The sequence below is a fragment of the Microtus pennsylvanicus genome, chromosome 7 (genome assembly GCF_037038515.1).
Source record: "Microtus pennsylvanicus isolate mMicPen1 chromosome 7, mMicPen1.hap1, whole genome shotgun sequence".
In the NCBI taxonomy this organism is placed as follows: Eukaryota; Metazoa; Chordata; class Mammalia; order Rodentia; family Cricetidae; genus Microtus; species Microtus pennsylvanicus.
The window spans coordinates 122,449,624-122,469,799 of NC_134585.1; the positions used below are offsets into that span (position 1 = coordinate 122,449,624).

The following is a 20,176-nucleotide window of genomic DNA, read 5'->3' on the forward strand; positions in this document are numbered from 1 at the left end:
TGACAGTGGACGCGTGGTGTGTGATTTATCTGCCGTGAACAGTCTGCTGACTGCTGGAGTTTAGTTCTTCTGTGTATGTGCCCAGATGTGGGATTCCTCACTGTGTCCACAGCAACTCTGTTTGCAGCGTTTAAGGAATGCCACACTGCTTTCCGTAGTGGCTGCTCCACTTTAGGTTACTTGAGAGTTCACAACAGTTCCCCCACTCTCTTTGAGACAGGGTGTGACTCTTTCTGACTAAGAATGCAGGATGTAGATCAGGCTGGCCTCAAACTCATAGAGCTCCACCTACCTCTGCCTCCCGTGTGCTGGGATTAAAAACCTTCCATTTTCTCTTCAGCTTATTGACACTAGTGTTCTGCCTATGTAAATCTGTCTCTCTCCCTCTCTCTCGTGTGTGCGTGTGTGTGCGTGTGTGTGTGTGTGTGTGTGTGCGCGCGCGCGCGTGCACATTTCCTCCTAGTCTGGCCTCTGTCTTCTTGTCTCAGCCTCTCTAGTAGCTAGGGCTTAGTGCTACAGGTACCTAGTATACCTAGTGCCCATTTTTCTCTAGTCATTGCCATTTCTGATTTATTTTGTTGAGGCGGAGACTACAAGCACGTACCTCCACACCCCACTGTTATCGCTTTTAGAGAAATGTCTGTTCAGGCAGAAAGGCCTTTCTTACGTGAGCCCAGCACTGGCCTGGTTGACCTCACTCTGCCCTTGGGAGTAACCGCAGGAAGCCGCCCTGTACACTCTCCTCTCTGAACTCTCCTGGGGTTCCTAGAAAACCTGTGTCTGCTTGGGCTGCTCCCACTCAGGGCTGATGGCTGCTTGGGAGGGTTTGTGGGTTCCTCACCTGTTTAGCCTTAAATCCCTGGTGGAAGGTGGCGTCCAGTGATATGTCGGGGGTGGAGACCACCTGGCCAGCTCCAGCACAGGTGACCCCCTGAGCTTGTTCAGAGCCCACACCTCCTCACTCGAGCCAGAGACTGAGCTCCCGTCCTGGGCAGGAGTGGGGAGCCACTCTGGCCTGGCAGTATGTTTAAGAGAGAAGCCTCTACCATCCTGCTCTGGGGGTACAGCGGAGGGGCTCGGGTGCTTCTCAGGCCAGAGGGGTTAGGTTGGAAATGCCGATTGGTTCTGTAAAATGAGACAGAGGCTGGAGCGGGAAGTGAGGCCCGCCCACGATGCAATGGCTCCTTGGCAGTTGAGCGGCACTGAAGCCTTAGGAGCTCCCTGTCACAGTCCCCAAGAGGGAAACCACACAGGCCAGAGGGTTGTACTTCAGCACACATGGTGAGGGGCAGTTCTTAGGCTATAAGCCCACTGCCTCAGTTTCCCTGCATTAGGAAACAAAAATTGACCCAAAATGGAGAAGGGGAGTCAAAATCACACTGCCCCCATTTGTAAAGGTTCTAAAAGCCCACTTTGGATCTCGAGATGTAACTCAGATTGGCCCAGCACTGCTTTGGGGGGTGGGCACTGGCTGGGGATGCTCCTGTAATCCTACTGGGGAGGTTGGCGGCATGAGAAGCGAGGAAGATGTCTTGAAGCCCTGGGTGAAAGCCAGTGCACAGCCGGCTCTCACTGCCAATTTCCACGTCACTGGAGCCTCGAGGCGCTGGGAGGCAGGTGCTGGGTTTGGGTTTCTTAGGCAGGTGTCAGTACTCCTAAGTGACAAATAAGCTAACTGGGGCTGAGCTAGGTACTTCCCCAAAGTCGTACTAGCATGGGACAGAGCCAGCGATCAGACTCAAACCGAGCACCTGCCTCCCAGAGCCTCGAGGCTCCAGTGACGTGAAAAGTGGCAGTGAGGGCCGGCTGGGCGCTGCTTTCACCCAGGGCTCCAAGACATCTTTTTCACTTCTGTTTTCTGTTTTTTGAGACAGGGTTTCTCTGCAGTTTTGAAGCCTGTCCTGGAACTAGCTCCTGTAGACCAGGCTAGCCTCGAACTCACAGAGATCCGCCTGCCTCTGCCACCACTGTGCGGGGATTAAAGGTGCTCGCCACCACTGCCCGGCATCTTCCTCTCTTCTCATGCCACCAACCTCCCCAGTGCTAGGATTACAGGAGCGTGCCCAGCCAGGGCCACCCTAAGCAGTGCTGAGGGCCAACCTGAGTTACATCTCAAGATCCAAAGTGGGCATTTAAAACCTTTAAAAAATGTTCGTTATTGGAGCCCAACAGCCTTGGTTTAAATGCCTCTTTGGGAGCTGAGGGGATGCTTTCTGGGAGAGACAAGGGGACTGTTGGGGCTGCTGTCTGTCAGTCTAGCTCCGGTTTCAGTGAGGGACGCTGTCTCCAGGGAAGCAGACAGTGGCAGAGCAGGGAAGAGAGGGAGTAGGAGGTGAGAAAACAGGATGTTTGATGTCTTCTGGCCTTCACACCTTGCATGGGCACACACACACACAGGAACACATACAAAAATTACAGCTTTGCCACTTTCTACTAACTTTGAGAAAGTTATTTTCCTTTTTCTTGCCTCAGTTTCCCCATCCTAAATTTTTTTAAAAAATGTTTTTCCCTCCAGTATAGGATGTGTATTGAGAGCAGGCATGTTTGCCACGCACACATGTAGAGGTCAGAGGGCAGCTTCCAGGAATTTATCCCCCTCCGCCCTCTCCAGCTCTGTAGATGGAACTCAGGTCTTCTGGCTTGTATTACTAGTGCTTTTACTGAGCGGTCACTCCATACTATTTTTTAAGTTTTATTTTATGTGTATGAGTGTTTTGCCTGCATGTATGTATGTGCACCATATGGGTGCCTGGTGCCCAGGGAGGTCAGAAAAACACACTGGATTCCCTGGAACTAGATTTACAGCTGATTTGAGGCTGCTCTGTGGGTACTGGGAACTGAAGCCAGGTTCTCTGCAAGGACAGCAAAGGCTCTTAACTGCTGAGCCATCTCTCCAGCCCACCCCATCTTTAAATACCCCGGCCAGGTGTGATGGCCACATCTATAATTAAGCACCTGAGAGGCTGAAACAGGAGGATTGCTCTAAGTTCCAGGCCAGCCTCGGCTTCAGAATAAGACCCTGTCTCAAAGATACAAACAATGACAAAACACAGGCATGGTGTCCTTCTCTGCAATCCCAGAGGCGGAGCAGGAGGAGCAATCCAAGCTTGCAGTCGGCCTAAGTTATATCGTGGGTTCCAGGACAGTTGAACCAAAATGTGAGGTTTTGTTTCAAAACCAAACAACAACAACAAACACCAGAGGAAATGGTGTGGTGGTTCATACCTACAATCCCAGCATGCTAAAACATTAATTCAGGGTCAGAGGTCAGCCTGTCATCTAATATAAATTCCAGGCCATCATGGGCAACAGAGAGACCCCGTCTCACAAAGCCAGTCCATCCACGCACACATGTACAGTCTCTGGTGGGATTCGATGAGATTATAGGTGTGCCCCACCACCACCCAGCTGGGAGGTGCACACAGGTAGGAGATGCTGAGTCCTTGCCACAGTTTGGGGTTCATTTTTGAGTTAGCTTGCTGTGTGAACTTAGACACATTGCTTTCCCTCTCTGGGCCCATTTCCTTTTCATACAATGAAGCCAGTGAGTGGGTTCTTTTTCAACGCCTCCAGTGTTGCTGTGTGGTTTTCTCTCCTTGGAGACGGCATAGCCATTGAAATTTCTCTCCTGAGCAGAAACAGGCTCGCCCTGTTCTCCACCCCTTAGTGATTTGTTGATCTATTCCTGGATTTGGGGTGCTTGATGTCTTATACTTGGTGATATTTTTAACTTCTTGGTGGAAAAAAAACGAGATGACAAGAAAATCTGAGTCATTTCACCGTTTGCCTGCCGAGGGTCAGAGCCAGGTCCCTTGGGTCCCAGCTCAGCTTCGATTCTGGGCTTGCTCCTGGGTCAGCCATTTCTGTATAAAGCAGTTCCCAGGAGAGCACGACCTCTGCCACCCTGTCCCCACCCCTCTTTATCAGGGTGCCCTCCACCCGTCCCAGGCATGATCCTTAAGGAATTATCGTTAATAGTGCTTATATCTTGTGATATCATCCTTCTGGCCTGCCTTCCCTGCGTGTATATTGTAATATGTAATATATGATAATATAAACACGAGTTTTAGAAACTTTGGATCAAAGCATGTCTTCCTTCTACACAATACATCGTATCTTCAACATTTCTCTAAAATATACATTCTGAAGTTTTATTTTTAAATATTTATTCCACCTCTTCTCATTTTAACTTTTTCGTTTCTGTTTTATGTCTGGGGATGTTCTGCCTGCACCTGTGGCTGTCCACCACATGTCTGCGGTGCCCACAGAAGCCAGAGCTGCAGGCGGGTTGGAGCTGATGTGGGTGCTGGGATCAAACCCGGGTCCCCTGGAGGAGCAGCTGTGCTCTCAGCCTCTGTGCTGCCTCTCCAGCCCGCTTGAAGTTTTAGTTTTTTGTTTTTAAGTCCTGGTTGGCCTGGGATGCTCTGTGTAGATTAGTCTGGCTTTGATTTTCCAAGGTCTGGGCTTAAAGGCATGTACCCTGAACTTCTGTTTTTAGTAGATACAGAGTACTCAGGCATATTGTGGACAGTGTAATGCTTTGATACACAGTTACATTGTGTATCATAAAATCGATTTTTCTCCAGGCTACTCTCTTAAATGACTATCAGGATAGACATAGCTGGTCCTCTAGTGTTGGATAATTCCTTATTCTCAGCATCCTGCTTTTTAAAGATAACATTGTTTCCTAGAGGTGGTGGCACACGCCTTTGATCCCAGTACTAGAGAGGCAGAGGCAGGCGGATCTCTGTGAATTCCAGGCTAGCTTGGTCTATAGGGCAAGTTCCAGGACAGCTGAGGCTATACAAGAGAACCTTGCCTTGAAAAACTCAAAACCAACCAACCAAAAAAAAAAAAAGATTCTATTTATTTTTTTCTTTTTCTTCTTTCTGTCTTTCTTTCTTTTTCTTTTTTTCCTTTTTTTTTTTTTTTTTTTTTTTTTTTGAGACAGGGTCTTCTAGTACCAGCCTTGAACTTGAGACGCTCTTCCTCCTCAGGTTCAAGTGTTAGGGTTCAGATGGGCTCTTTGTACTGCTCTGAGCTGACTGGATTCCCCGGTCCATGAGTCACCCCTAACACACCCCTTCTTTGTACCTGCAGAGCCCCCGAGCACTCCCACAGGGATCCTGAAGGACCCCACACAGGTGAGCTTGCCCCCACCCCCACCCCGCAGGGCCAGGACTGCACTGCTCCAGGCCTGAATCTGGTTTCCTGCTGGCTGCATCTTCTAGAGTGTGACTGTGGGTCAGTTCCCTGTCTCTCGAAGCTGTAAGGCGCCATCTGCCTGGCTCTGGTGGCTACTGTTTCACCCTGAGCTGTTTGGACAGGGCTGATGGCTTGGTCTGAGACCAGATTCAATTTATCCATGGTCTCCCCTGTGGCAGCCCGGTATCATGAAGTATTGGAAAGAGGATTACGTCTGAAGCCGCTTAACAAATCCCTTTACTAATCCAATTTCCCACCCAACTCTGTCTCCTCGCGTGGTCCTTAATTCCCTCAGTACTGAGCTGGGGCCTTTGTTCCTCTGCCCCCCAAGCACAGAGAAGGAGGCAGAGGTCTGGGCCTCACATGCTGGCTTCAGTCTTCAGGGGGCTGTCCTTGAGGGGCTTTACGGGCAAAAGCAGCTGAGTTCTTGCTTCTCGGGCCAGAGGGTTCCAGGCGGGTCCTAGGGAACTGACAGTAGCCGAGGACTGGCCACCTTCTCCACTGTGTGGGTAAAGTCTCAAAATTGGATCCAGAAGCAGAACTCAAGCCTATCTGAACTCAGGGATTGGCCCATCATGTAGCTAGCTAGCGAGCAGTGGAGTTGGGATGCTGGGACAAGCTTTTCCCAGGATGCTACCACTGCACCTGGCAACAGACGCGTGGACAACTGCTTTGTTTACCGACCATGTCCTCTGTGCCTTTGGCAGAGCGATGGGCACCTGGGAAGGGGAAGGGAGCACACGAACAATGCCAGCGACAGGTAGATGGTTGACAAAGATCGGCTCGGAGAGGTTCAGGAGACAGGTGGTGGCTTTGCAGAAGTGTGTATGGATGTTGAACAGCTGGTGATGGTCATTTCATGTCTCCTAGGTCTCTGATGAAGACTCTGATGACGAGGAGTATTTGTACAGTCAGCCTGTAAAAGCGACAAGCTTCCCGGGTAAGCACTAGTGTCTCGGTATTCCTCCAGCCTGCAGAAGAGCGTGCTCGGACACTGAGCAAAGGCAGCAACAGCCTTCCATTATTTTACTCGATGCAGCATTTAGGGCTGAACCCAGGGCCTTGAGATGCTATATATGCAGAGCAGCATAGCCAGTGAGCTACAGCACAGCTCATCTCCCATATGCAGAGCAGCATAGCCAGTGAGCTACAGCACAGCTCATCTCCCATATGCAGAGCAGCATAGCCAGTGAGCTACAGCACAGCTCATCTCCTATTACTTGTATGCTCGTTTGATCTTGTCTGCTAAGAAGCAGTGAGGCCTGTGAAAAGAGTGGCCAGGTCAGGAAGCCAACTACAGTCTGGCTGAGCATGGACGTCATTGCTAGAGACTGCAATGGAGGATCCGCAGAGGAAGCCTGCTTAGGGAGCTGCTGGCCCAGCCAAGAGTGTGGGCAGCAAAGGGGCTCAGCAAAGGGAGACAACATGCTGGGCAGGAAGGGCGGTCAGGGAGCCCTGCAGGAGAAGGGACATGGCATGTCTGGAGCTTGAATGCCATGTTGGGGATAGGGAAGCGATGACACCCCAGTGGAGAAGTGGTTCCAAGGTACTTGTTGGATGTCCTCACACCTCGCTCACCCGGCCCTAGTGGATCTACCACCACGGGGTCCTCAGAGCCACATCTCTCGAGTGCCCTCTGCTTGATAAAGGACACAGGAAAGTTACTCTGAGAAAATGTCCAGAGAGTTGGCTGCCGGCTGGGAATCAGCCCCGTCTCGGCCTGTGAGTGGTTATTACGCTAGGCACTTGCGCACTGCTCCAGGAGCCTGGCCTTGGCCCGCAAGCTGGCAGTTTTGCTGCCTTCCAGAGCAGCATCTGCTTCTGTACTCGCTGACTGACTTTATTTTGTCTCCTCCCTTTTCTCCTTACCTCCCTCCTTCTCTTTTCTCTACCCCACTCCCCACAGTCTCAGGGCAAGATTCTTCCTCAATATCGCTGCCCACATTCCTGGTGGCTGGAGGAAGCCTGGTGTTTGGGTTGCTCCTCTGTGTCTTCATCATCCTGAGGTGAGATGGGTCCTGGGGCTGTGGCCTGCACTCCGTGTCTTAGCTCTCACCTTCCCTGTGTAGTCAGAACCTCACTCATTTCTTTATTCAGCAAATGAGCGCACACCACACCCCCCACATACACCATGCATGCACACACACACACACAAACCACACATGTGAACATACACGTGTGCACACACACACACAGCACACACGCACACACACACACAGCACGCACGCACACACACACAGCACACACACACACATACAGCACACACACATGCACACACACACACAAACCACACATGTGAACATACACGCGTGCACACACACAGCACACACACACACACACACACACACACACACACACACAGCTACTCTGAGCCCTGGGTCGGATACTGCAGGAGGCAGGGGATAGGCTAGGTACTGTCTAGTGAGCTGACGTGGCCATGGTAGGGAGGAAGAGGAAGACTTTTGGCAGAAAGTTCTCTCTACACGCTAGCTCCCGAGGTCCTCACAGTGGCCCTGAGCCGGCTTGACTGACAGCTAACACAGTGAAGTCAGGCTGGTCTTGTTCTTATCCTTCCCTTCTCTCCTGTTTTTATTTATTTTATTTATTTATTTATTTATTTATTTATTTTGGGTTTTTCGAGACAGGGTTTCTCTGTGGTTTTGGAGCCTGTCCTGGAACTAGCTCTTGTAGACCAGGCTGGTCTCGAACTCACAGAGATCCACCTGCCTCTGCCTCCCGAGTGCTGGGATTAAAGGCGTGCGCCACCACCGCCCGGCTTCTCCTGTTTTTAGTGTTGGTTCAAATCCAAGGCTAGGCAGGGCTCTGGCACTGAGCTGTATGCCTGGTCTCTAACAGCGACTTCCAGGGAAGTAGGGATCAGACTGTCCAGTGACTGCGCAGAAGACAAGGGTCTGACCTGGTTGGAGTCAAACAGGAGTGTGTCAACACTTGGGGACTGCATACTTTCTCCAACAAGGCCTCACCTCTCAATCCTTTCAAAGAGTGCTACTCTCTGGTGACTGAGCATTCAAATATATGAGTGGGGGGGCTGTTTTTATTCAAACCACCAGTCATTTTTAGGGTATTTCCTCGGAGAGTGAATTCCTGGGTCAGAGGGGCTGAGTACTTGGCAGTGCATGGGGCAGCAGCGGTGTGTCCTCCTCTCACAGGGAGAGTTCCCTCAGTGGCCGGCTGGGCTCTCTCCCTGCCTCCTTGCAACAGTCTGCAGATTGTTTATGCCGTTTAGCTAACAGGCCAAGCGCCAACGGCGGATTCAGAGCCAGCTGTCAATCATCGATCATATCAAGAACAAGAATAGTCTGCTGGTACAGAAAGCCCAGGAAAATGCCCAGATCTTGTTTTTGGTGTTGGCTTCTGCTCCTCCCTCACCACCCTTCCTTGGGTAATGAAATTGAGGGGGGCTCAGCCATGGAGAAGGAGGTCAAAGGGAGAAGAGGAGGCCCTGGTCTAGCACACCTAGCAAAGGCCCCTTGGGAAGGAGCCCCCCCACCCCCACCTTCGCAGATCGGATCGGTATCTGCAGCTCAACTTTCTTCAGGCTGTCAGCTGACTTTCCTTGGTTGCTGAGTCTGGCCTCGGGCCCAGCCAGCACGCTGAGGAGCTGTGATCTGAGCGATGCCTATCTCCTTCCTGCCCACCGTCGGCTTTCCTGTCAGATGAATCAACACGTGCCCAGTGGGGCCTTTCTCGAAGAAGGGCGGCTCTCCCTCCTGGGGGTGGGGTGGGTGGAGGTGGATGGAGACCTGACTACACGGGACGGGGGAGGGTACAGGGACCACACAGCCTGTTTCTGCCATCCATGGCGGGCTGTGACTGAGCTGCCCCCTGCCTGTCTTAGTTGGACTGAGTTCCATTTTCCCTCCCCACGGAAAGAATATTCTCCTTTTTGTGTGTGGATGGATGGGGAACTGCAGATGTGTGCCTCACATCTGGCACAGGGCTGATCACCGGCCGTCAGGTGACATTTGGAGTGCGTAGAGGAACACACACGTCTTTCCTTTTGTAAATGGGGCCGATGAGATGCGGTCTTGTTAGGACACCTCTGGTGATGATAGGAGATCTGAGTCGTCAGCATTTTTGTAAGCTGAACCTGGGCACACCTAGCAACCAGGGCAGACAGCTGCTGCTGGTGTTTTTCACTGTGACATTGACCTGAGAGGAAGCTCACGGCTGTGTGTTTGTTTTTGTGTGTTTGCATAAAGGCTCAAGAAGACGTGGAAGTCACCGACTGTGCAGGAAAGCAAGACGAGTTCTCCCCCGCTATATTCCCTGGGACAGCTGAAGCCGGCCTTCATACTGGTTCCTCTCCTCACCTCAGCAGGGTCCCACAACAGCTCCAGGCCTGACAACACCTTAAACCACAGCTGTCCGGGTGTCAGAGACCCATAGAGCCCTTACCACACCAGCAATAGGGACGGCTTATTCCACAGTTAGTTGTCTGGATGGGACCTGCAGCTGGTGTCAAATCAGCACCGCCACTCCAGCTCACCTGGGCCGGCAGTGGCGGGTGGGGTGCAACTTTCCTTTCGCACGAGAGCCTTGCAGAAGGTGCGGAGGGGTCAGGACTGTGTGCTGCACATGCTCCGAAGGCAGGGGTTGTGAGGGACGCAGGCCACCATGAGGACATAGCCTCCACACCCTCAGGATAGCCTCAGGTAGGGGTGCCAAAGGTTGCCCTAATTGCCTAGCTCTGACTCACTCCCCCAACCCACCTTTTAGCTGAACTCTTGCAATCCAAGCACCTTCGGCCTTCTCTTTTCGTAGGCTGCTAAGGCTGGGGAGGAACTCATGCCCACTCTCCTCGATACCTGGAAAGTCGCTGGAAAAGCAGCCGTCGTCCCGCTTGTGACGAATCTCTCAGGGTCTGATGGTTTAAGCAGAACGATATTAATCTCTTGTAAGACGTTTAGATGTGAATGATAATTCTAGGCACTGCTGACTGCAGACGTTTTCTTTTCTTATTTGAACTCAGGACTTCAGGAGAAGAGAAGCAGGAAGGAAGGGGAAGGACAGGTCTCCACTGTGCCCGTTGTAGTCCAGGGACACAGCCTCTGAAAACATGTTTTTTGTCCCCCCTGCTACTCCCCCAGGGAAGGGTGCTGTTAGTGAGTTCCTCTGCTAGGGCAGAGAGTATAGCTACTTTACTCATACTGGTTTCAACTGGACCTGAGCTACTGGGACAGACAACACTCATGAAAAAAGAAAAACTTAAGAATGCATTTCCATTTTGCTTTTACAAAACTGTTGCCTGAACCGCATGGTGGCGCACACCTTTAATTCCAGCATTTGGGAGGCAGAGGCAGGTGGATGTTTCTGAGTTCAAGGCCAGCCTCTAACAGAGTGAGTACCAGGACAGCCAGAGCTACACAGAGAAACCTTGTCTTGGAAGACAAAACAAACAAATTAACAAACAAACAGGGAAGGAAAACTGTTGCCTGTTTCTCTTGATTCTGGAAGCGGCCACTCAGTGTGTGCTGGCGCATGAACCACCCAGGAGGTGGGAGGTGATGTGGGGTGGGGGGTGGCAGGGTGATACAGTAACTTTGTTTAGCACAAAAGCCAAGTCAAGTGAAAATCAAGAAAAATGTTTCCTGTAACAGAGAAGACTTCAGTTTCATCCTGTATCTTGTTTCTGTCTTAAAAAGTATAGGAATAGTCTGCTTGGCTTCAGGGAATGAATGCGGGCCAGGCTTAGGAAAGAAGGGTATCCACTTCCTGTTACCTCTCTCTGCCACCATGGCCTTCCTCACTTCACATCCAGTCCCCAGTCCCTGCAGAAGCACTGGTCCCCTCGTCACTTTCCCTTCACTGATGTTAGTGGTCACCCAGGAGACCGCAGAGTGGCGCTGGGATTAAAGTGAGCATCGCAATGGTTTACCAGATCCCAACACTTTGCTAGTAGCTTTTCAAAAAATGCCACCCCAGGGGACAGGAGGTGGAGCCCGGAGGCCACGCTTGTGCTATCTGCTCCACAGATCCTGGTGGCCCCTGCCTTGGGCTTTGTGTGTTTCAGGGCCTGTTGCTGTCATAGAAAAGGGTTTGTAAGTTGACAAAAAGCAGGCAGGTATTCATGTTTTTTCCCCCTTTGTTAAGTTTCTGGGACTCAAGAGTCACAAACATGCTGTGATAGGGAGTGAGGGAGTGTTAGAAAAAGCGATCTGCAGGGAGCAGGCGGCTGAGCCCACACGAGGCTTAGTTCTTCACCTGGCTGTACCCGCATGCCGGTACCAAAGCCAGGCAGAACAAGCTGGTGGAAGATTGAAATCCAGATAACTCATTATCTCCGAAAGCTAAGTAGCTTTAATCCCCAAGTTGTTATTGCTTTCACTATTATTATAAAAGGCTAGCCCTCCCCCCTTTTTCCTTTTGACTTTTAATAAGCTAATGCCAATGAAGTCTGTTTCATCTGAGCCCCAGCTTCGCTCAGAGACACAGGTCTAGGCCCTCAGCTGCTTCTGGCCTCCAATCTGTGTCACTGGAGTTTCTGCAGCCCACAGGCCGCCTGTCAACGGTCACTTGACACCTGCAGTCAGGGATTCGGCAGGCAGATGTGGCAGCTTTAGACAGGGTTTAAACACGACCTTCGCTGCATGGTGGGAAGAGTAGAACACGAACCAGCTCAAGTTTTAAACTGAGCTTTGATTCTTAAGGCATTAGTAAAACAGCTTTACAATATTTCAAGGGAGTAGCAGGGGCTGTGCACCGAGACGTTTGGAGAGCGAATACTTTCTCTCTGTGAGTGTGGTCTCTGCAGTTTCTCACCTGGCTGTACGCTCACACTGAGTCTTTGCCGTGTCCCTGATGTCTTGGGAGAAGGAAACTGGTGTGAAGTTCACGGCTGGAGTTGGGCTGGAGCCAGTGGGGCACAGAGCCCAGCAGGTAGGCCACTGTGGCTGTGCTCTGCAGGTTTAAGGATCCCTGGCTTGCCTCCTTTTTCTCCCTAGCAGCTCGTTACGCCTGACCTAGTTGGAGAGGATTTCCACACTCAGCTGCAGGTGGAGGTGCTGAGAAACCTATCTTCAGGGTTACAGGGTTACAGAGTCACCTTTCCCATGCTGCAGCCTATGGTGAGGCTGTGGCTGGAAGTGGCAGGCCAGCTGGCTCAGGTCCTGCTACTGGTGCTGGGGAGGGTCTGCCAAAGGTCTTTCCAGCCTCTAGTCCTCGTGAGGTTGGGTACCAGTTCCAGGAGTTTCTATGGCAACCTCGATGCTTATTAAGGAAAATTGTCATTTTTGTGAATGTATGCTCAGATGGAGATCTAGTTTGCAGGGGAAGGACTGGGGCTGTGGAGCAAGCTGGAATGACAGAGATTTTCTTGGCTAGAGATCATATCCGTTAAACAAAATACCTCAATGCTACATGTTTTGTTTCAAGACAATGTTTTTAAGGTTTTTTTACCCGTGTTACCAGCAAGTTGATACCTAAGCTCTTTCTGCAAAGTAGTGTAATAGGTTTTTTCAGTGCTTTTTTTTGGATGGGGGAACCACTGTTTTTTAAAAGTGAAAATTGTAACTGAAATAAATACTTTTTCAAACTGCACTTGATGTATCTTGCTTTGGGAATCTTTTCATTGAAAGGAAAACCTCGTGTGATTAACGGGAGTACAGAGTGCAGAAGGTTAAATGATTAAGTATAATTAAGTAGGAGTATCCGAGGGGCATGGTGGCTCACTCCTAAAATCCTGACACTAAAAAGGAAGAGGTGTGACGATTTCTCCAAATTTGAGGCTAGTGAGACCCTGTTTCACTTACACACACACACACACACACACACACACACACACACACACACACAGAAAAGCAAACAAAAAACCAGGACCAGAAACTAGCAATTTCTCAAAAGGCTTTAGTTAATCAGTTTCTCCCATACCATGCCCTGAAATTTCTGGAAGGAGGCTCATGTATCTGTGGCGTTCATAACACTCGCTGTTACCGGGTCGTGGGCCTGTTGAAAAAAGGAAGACCCGTGACTTAGGCGTCCACTGGATTGTGGAGGTGACAATGGCATCCTGAGAGCCACCCTGAACTCGTGGTTATCAGATGACTGAGTCTGTTCCACACTGAGAAGGGTCTTGGACCAGGAAAACCTGGGCCCCAGTCATCCCAATGTTCTAAACGGAAGAAAAGACATAATGTGGACGCTTTGTAGGTGGAGGGAGAGGACACTCCAGGGAGAGGCCTCCACTCAGGCAATGCCAAATTGGGAGTCATTGCTCTGTCCCCCTCTGCAGCCCTCCTTCCCCTGAGCCTTGGTGGCCAGGTTACATGGATGGGAGGGGAGAGACCAGGTCCCCCCAACCCTGCGCTCTCCAGATGACGCAGAGAGCAGATGGAGACCCCAAAGTCAGGTCTCCACAAGGAGCAGTTGCTGGAAGTCTCTGCTAAGAAACATTTTTTTTTCCTTGAAGGCACAAGGAAGTAACATTTTCTATAGATCTATGGGAATTGCAGGCCCCACGCAGAGGTCATGCTTGGCGGCGGCGGGGGGGGGGGGGGGGGGGAGTGTGCTGTGTGAGGGCTTAGGCGGGATGGGGTGGAGCAGGGTGAAAATACAGAGCTGAAGAAAATGGTATCGGGAATGTGGCCCGGTTGGCAGAATTTAGTCCCAGCATGCCCAGGACCCCGGGTTTGACCCTTGGCGCTGCATACATTGGTAGAGGTGGCGCAAAACTGCACAGATACCTTAATGGGGGCGTCAGTAAGGCCATGAAATGCTCACACCCCCAGTCTAGGAAATACTCTATCAAGATCAGTTTGAATATTCCCCTTGAGGGCGAATGTGTGTCTCAGAAAGCTGTGTGAACGCTTCAGATGGCTCTCCTGGGGCAATGACGGGCTGCGGAGTGACGTGAGCACTGGCTGTCAAGACAAGCCTTTCCAGGTGTGGCTGGTTGGGGGATGCAGGCTTACCCCCTTGTAAGCACCCCTCCCTAAGACTCTTTAGGGAAACCCAATAAATTAACTGGTCCCCAGACTCCTGCATGCCTTGGTTTGGGTTTGTGGTGAGAGGAGGGGCAGACATTGCTTTACTCTCTGCCAAGGAAGGAATTTTGGCCACAGTAGTCAATAGCTAGGAAACACGCATGGGCGCTGAAAAGGTCTATCATCGACCCTGTTGGTATCCAGAAGTCTACAGCTTTCGGCAGAGCTGACCTATCATAATCTACTCAGGAGGGCTGGAGGTGGTGGAAAGCCTTCTCAGCACACGCCCTGGCTTCCATTCCCAGCCTTGTAAAATATCCAGAAAGTTAGCTGATAATCATGGCTGCCCTGTATCAGCCTCAGCCTGGGGCTGCTTCCATATCAACACTTCACACACTTCAAGGTGGGGCAGTTGAGGCTCATTTCAGATTAAGAGTGGTCCAGGAGGAGGTCTAATAAGACCCCAAAGTCAGGTCTTCTCCACCCCAAGGCAGGTGCTACTTCCTCACCACGGGCTCAGGTCCCATAGGGTTGGTGTCTTTGATAGATAGGTCTTTTCTGAAGGCCATGTGCTCTCCCATTTTGCCGCGGTCAAGGCCTGGACCACACACTCCAGCCAGTGTCCCTGGTTTCTTGGTTTGTCAAGAAGAGGCCAACAGCCGAGCCTACTGGAAGTCTAGTCCCATGGGAAAGGCGTGGCCTAGGGTTGACCTTGAAGAGTCAGAACCAGAGGGAAGGGGCGGAAATCACTTCCTTAAACTTATTAAGGGTTGCCAGGGGCTTCCCTTTCAACTGGACTTGTCCTGGTGAGATTTGCTCCTTGCTAGCTGCCTATCTTGCATATACTTTATGGACTTTAAAAACCCTCCGATTCTGCTCTGGATCGCAGGGCCCCATCACAAGGCGGCACTGAAAGGCCAGCAACCTAAGAGGCCAACCTGAACATCTGAGTTGAACTTTATACAAGCAGAAGACAGTTTGGGTTTGTTTGTTTGTTTTGTTTTGTTTTGTTTTGTTTTTTGAGTTTTTCTAGATAGGGTTTCTCTGTGTAACAGTTCTAGCTGTCCTCGATCCGCCTGCCTCCCAAGTGCTGGGATTAAAGGCATGCACCACCACCACCCGGCAAGACACAAGTTTTGATTTGGAAAATTTCTATCAATTTCTCTAAGTCTGTTCCCAGCTCTCCTGGCCTCTTTGGGGACATGCACATATGTGATAGACCACACACACACACATAAAATAAAATGCATTAAACTCTGGGACTGGGAAGGCGGCTCCATGGCTAAGAAGCACCAGGCGTTCTTGCAGAAGGTTAAAGTCATTCACGGAAAACCCAGAAATCTCGGAAATGTTCACACGGAGCACTCAGGATCAAATCACAGCCGTTTCTGAGAACTGTCTCTCAGTTTCTTGAAACTCCTTACTGAGAAGGAGGGGAAGAGCCTTCACCACTGGCTTCCGGTGGGTGGGACGCACGCGGGGACTTACAAACTTGGGATCTTTCAGATCTCACAAGATGAAAGCAACCGAGCGCCCCTTAGGAGGCTTTTGTTTTAGTTCCTCCAAGACAGAGTCTTTCTACGCAGCCCAGGCTGGCCTCCTGTTCACATTCTTCCCTCGCAGCCTGCCCTGTTTGGGAGTTACACCCAGTTTAAAGACAACAAGTGCTTGGCTTTAAGGGCTTGTCCCTCAACTCACTAGGCCGCTTCTAGTCTCAGGAGTTCCCCACTCCCCTTTAAATAAACGATCTCTGTTTCTATTTCTAACCAACTGTCCCTGGAGCTTGCAATCCTTTGGCCTAGGCTGCAAGAGCCTGAACTCCCGTGTCCTCTTAACTCTGATATGCTGTCTGGAACTAAACATGGTTTTCTTATTTTCTTATCTCTTTTTTGGATTCAGGCTAAGGCTAAATATAATTTTCCCTGATATGCTGGGTTTCTCAATGTTCTCTGACCTCTAAGCCTAATTTAAAACCAGGACTTCCTCCTCCTGGCAGCAGCTGGGACTTCAGCTTCCCTCCTTTTTCTTTCTTTTTATTTTTATTGAGACAGAGTCTCTCTACAGAGCCCTGGCTGTCCTGGAACTCATTATGTAGACCAGGCTGGTCTTGAACTCACAGAGATTCACCTGCCTCTGCCTTCCCAGTGCTGGGATTAAAGGCCTGTGCCACACCTGGCCTGGCCTCTCTCTTCTTCCTTTCTCTCTCTTCTTTCTTTCTTTCTTTCTTTCTTTCTTTCTTTCTTTCTTTCTTTCTCTCTCCCCTTCTTTCCTTTCTTTTAAAAGATTTATTGGGCCGGGCAGTGGTGGCATGCACCTTTAATCCCAGCACTAGGGAGGCAGAGGTAGGCAGATCTCTATGAGTTCAAGGCCAGCCTGGTCTACAAAGTTAGTTCCAGGAAAGCCAGGGCTACACGTAGAAACCCTGTCTTCAAAAACTGAAAACCAAGCGAACAAAAAAAGATTTCTTTATTTTTGAATGCTATGTATAATAATACTTTCTTAGCACACCAGAAGAGGGCATCAGATCCCATTACAGGTGATTGTGAGCCACTATGTGGGTGCTGGGAATCAAACCCAGGTCTTCTGAAAGAGCAGCGAGTGCTCTTAACCACTGAGCCAGCTCTACAGCCTATAATATGAGTATGAGGTTTCTCTAGCTTTTGAAACAACAAAAACCGAAGCAAGTTCCCTAAACTAAATGCGTCACCCCCCCACACCTTTTTTTTTTTTTTGAGATAGAGTCTCAGGTGTCCCAGGCTGGCCTCCAATTTGCTAGGAAGTTCTAGATGGCCCTGAACCCTGATTGATCTTCCTCTTCTTGGGGAAACCTGCCTTGGTCCTGATACATCCAGCGAAGTCTCTAAGAACTCTGGGATGTCACAGAGGACGTTTGCTTTCTTTCTCCCTTTGTGTCTCCATAGCGACGTCTTCCATGAGCATTTTGTTTTTACAATGAAAGGAAACTTTTCATTTAGTAGCTAAAATATCATCTCTTTGTTTCTGTTTCTGTCTTCTGCTGTTCTCTTACTGGTTTCTTTTTCCTGGAACTAGCTCTTGTAGACCAGACTGACCTCGAACTCACTGAGATCTGCCTGCCTCTGCCTCCCTAGTGCTGGGATTACAGGCATGTGCCACCACCACGCGGCCTTGTATTTTGGTTTCTTGAGGAGAATCTCCCTCTATTATGTAGCCCATGCTGTCCTGGAACTCTCTTTGTAGACCAGGCTGGCCTCGAACTCACAGAGATCCACCTGTGTCTACCTCCTGAGTGTAGGCGTGCACCCCATGGTTTTATAGGTTGCATGGTCGCTGAACAGTTGTCTATTAAGTCCAGTACAATAGTGCACACTGTGGTTCCGGCTGAAGCAAAGAGATTACTTGAATCCAGGAGTTGCAGGCTAATCTGGGTACCATAGCCAGACTCGGTATTTAACCTAGAGTGCCCACCTGGCAGCACGCGTCCTAAAATAGGAACAGTACAGAGAAAACTAGCGTGGCCCCTGCCCGAGGATCACATGCAAATGTACAGCCACCTGTGTTTTTAAAAACTAACCGACCCAAGAAACTCAGCAAGGGAACCAAGTGGTTCGAGCCAGATCTCCTAAAGTAGTCCCAGAGGCCGCGGCAGGTGCAAGGTGGCTCTCTGCCCTCTCATAAAGCCTGAGGTTCTGTTTCTTAAAGGATGAGGGTTGTGGAAACAATGTTGCAATTGGAAACCCAGTTTAAAATCATCCAAAACAACACACCTTTGTTAACGCCCTCTATTCTATTTACTTATGTTTTTTTTTTTTTTTTTTTTTTTTGCAATAGGATCTCACCATGTAGCACAGGCTGGCCCGGATCTTGTTCTGCAGACCAGGCTGTGGGCTAGCCTCTTGGTGGATAATTTTTCTTGTTACTAGCCCTGGTTCATTCTTGGATAAATCAGCTGGGTTTTCTTTGCAAGTGAAGTAACACATCTTTTACTATAGCGATTTCAAATGAGCGTCCCGTTGATTTGAGCCCATGCATCAGAAGGCGAGCTGAGTCACTGAAGAGTCACACAGGAGGCATTTGGAGTCAAGGGTGACTGCGTTATGACTCACAGTGCGGGGAAAGAGACTGGTGTCACTTGTGGAGTCTGGAAATGACCCTCCGACCTCCCAGCAGGGCTGCCGCTTTGGGGTGACCCTGCACTGACTTCAGAGCTTCTCACAGCTGTCCGGGTCCCTGGGGGCTGGGAAGGGGAGGGGCTCCATGGAGGCGCCTGTCAGCCCCAGCTCAGCTTCGTCCTGTAGACGGAGCTTTCCGCCAGGCCTAATTCCCCGCCTCAAGTCTACAGGATGTAGTCCAGAGCCATGATTGAACACAGAGGGTGAGCACCTAGGTTTGACTCTAAGGGCGAAGTGCCTTTGGCCCACTTCACTGCTGGGCTCAGCCGTCGTGGGCTTCCGGAGAGAACTCTGTGGCCACCCAACCTTCATGTCCTGTTTGCCTGATACATTTCCATTGTTAGAGAATACAGAGGTATAATTGAAAACTACGTGGTTATTCTTATTTTATGTGTGTGCGTGTTTGCTTGGCATATGAACACAGTGCCTGCAGGGGTGTAGGGTCTGCTGGAGCTGGAGTTCCACATGTGGGTGCTGGGAAGGGAGCCAAGTCCTCTGTGAGAGCAACAATGCTCATAAGCCCGAGTATTTCTGCAGCCCACTTTACCGATTCTGTCCTCCAGATGTGAAGGGTTCTGTAGGCTGGGAAGCAGAGGTGGCAATTAAAAGTCACACCTGGCTGGGCGTGGGGGTACACACTGCACTCCCAGGACTGGGAAGGCAGAGGCAGGGGAACCTCAGGCTGAAGCAGTTTGTGCTACGTAGACAAAAGCCCTGTCTAGGCAAACAAACCCCTAGACTTGAGGCAGACCTGGGCTGCCTGTGACCCAGGAATCTCATGGATCATTCTGAGCATCAGATCCTCATTTGAAAAATGAGGCTCCCACCTGGCTTCCTGACTTGTGGGGGGGGGGAGGGAGGGGTTAAAATAAGACCACGTGGATGGAAACCATTTGTTATGTATGGAGCCTGTCACACACTTACTCTTGTCTTACTACGTCACAGCGCCCAAGTCTGGATTATGAAAAATTCTACTCCGATTCTCTAGATGGAGCAGGGGAAACACTGTCCCATGTAAACATCCTTAAAAGTACAGAGAAACAGTGGGGACTCATACCACCTGGTGCAGATCAGGCAAACGCTCAGCGTAGGGTGAAACCTGGACGCTAGATTGCTCATGGCTAAGAGCAACTGCTGTTCCATGAGGGCCAGCATCCCAACTCTCAGCATCACAACCAACTGCCCGTACTTCTGGCTTCAGGGTGTCCAGCGCCCTCTTCTGTCACCTGCAGATACTGCACGCCTCCACACATAAAGGAATGGGGGCTGAGGAGAAGGTTCTGCAGGTACAAGCCCACGCATGCTCATCAAGTAACAATTGCCCGTAACTCTTGCTCCAAAGGATCTGGTGCCTCTGGTCTCTGCTGGCAGGTGCTCATGCCAGCCCCTCTTCAGATAACTAAAAATGAAATAACTATTTAAAAAACAAAAAATAAGCCAGGTGGGTGTGGCACACACCTTTAATCCCAGCACTTGAGAGGAAGAGGCAGGCGGATCTGTGAATTCGAGGCCAGCCTGGTCTACAGAGTGAGTTCCAGGACAGCCAGGGCTACACAGAGAAACCGTCTCGAAAAAAAAAAAATAACAGCAAAAATCATGTGAAAAATATTGGGCTAGCGGTGCACCTGCCGAGGCCCTCAAATGGCTGTGTCGTGTGCAGGGGCGGTTTCCAGCCAGGACTGTGTGTCTACATAACCTGCGGACTTTATTCCTTTTTTCAAAAGTAGTGAGGTAACTTTATTTAGAGTGAAGTAGTCAAGATAGTATTGAGTAGTCGTTCTCAACCTTCCTAATGCCATGGCCCTTTCTCAACTTTAGTAAAGTGATCTCCAACCATAGAATTATTTCATTACTACTTCATAACTATAATTTTACTAC

The 20,176-nt window shown here is 50.2% G+C and overlaps 1 protein-coding gene and 1 non-coding gene across 2 annotated transcripts in view; both read left to right on the plus strand.

The window, feature by feature from the left end:
• The window catches only part of Il6r (interleukin 6 receptor), a 50,979-nt gene extending 39,951 nt beyond the window's left edge, over positions 1–11,028 (plus strand). Inside the window, exons 7-10 of the mRNA XM_075978405.1 lie at positions 5,101–5,144; positions 6,076–6,145; positions 7,112–7,211; positions 9,429–11,028. Of these exons, the coding sequence (XP_075834520.1) occupies positions 5,101–5,144; positions 6,076–6,145; positions 7,112–7,211; positions 9,429–9,615 (401 nt within the window). The 3' untranslated portion in view covers positions 9,616–11,028. The remainder of the gene's footprint in view (positions 1–5,100; positions 5,145–6,075; positions 6,146–7,111; positions 7,212–9,428) is intronic.
• Positions 11,029–17,586: 6,558 nt separating this feature from the next.
• On the plus strand, positions 17,587–17,690 carry LOC142855164 (U6 spliceosomal RNA). The gene has a single exon (XR_012911430.1). It is a non-coding gene; the product is annotated as a U6 spliceosomal RNA (small nuclear RNA).
• The last annotated feature ends 2,486 nt before the right edge of the window (positions 17,691–20,176 follow it).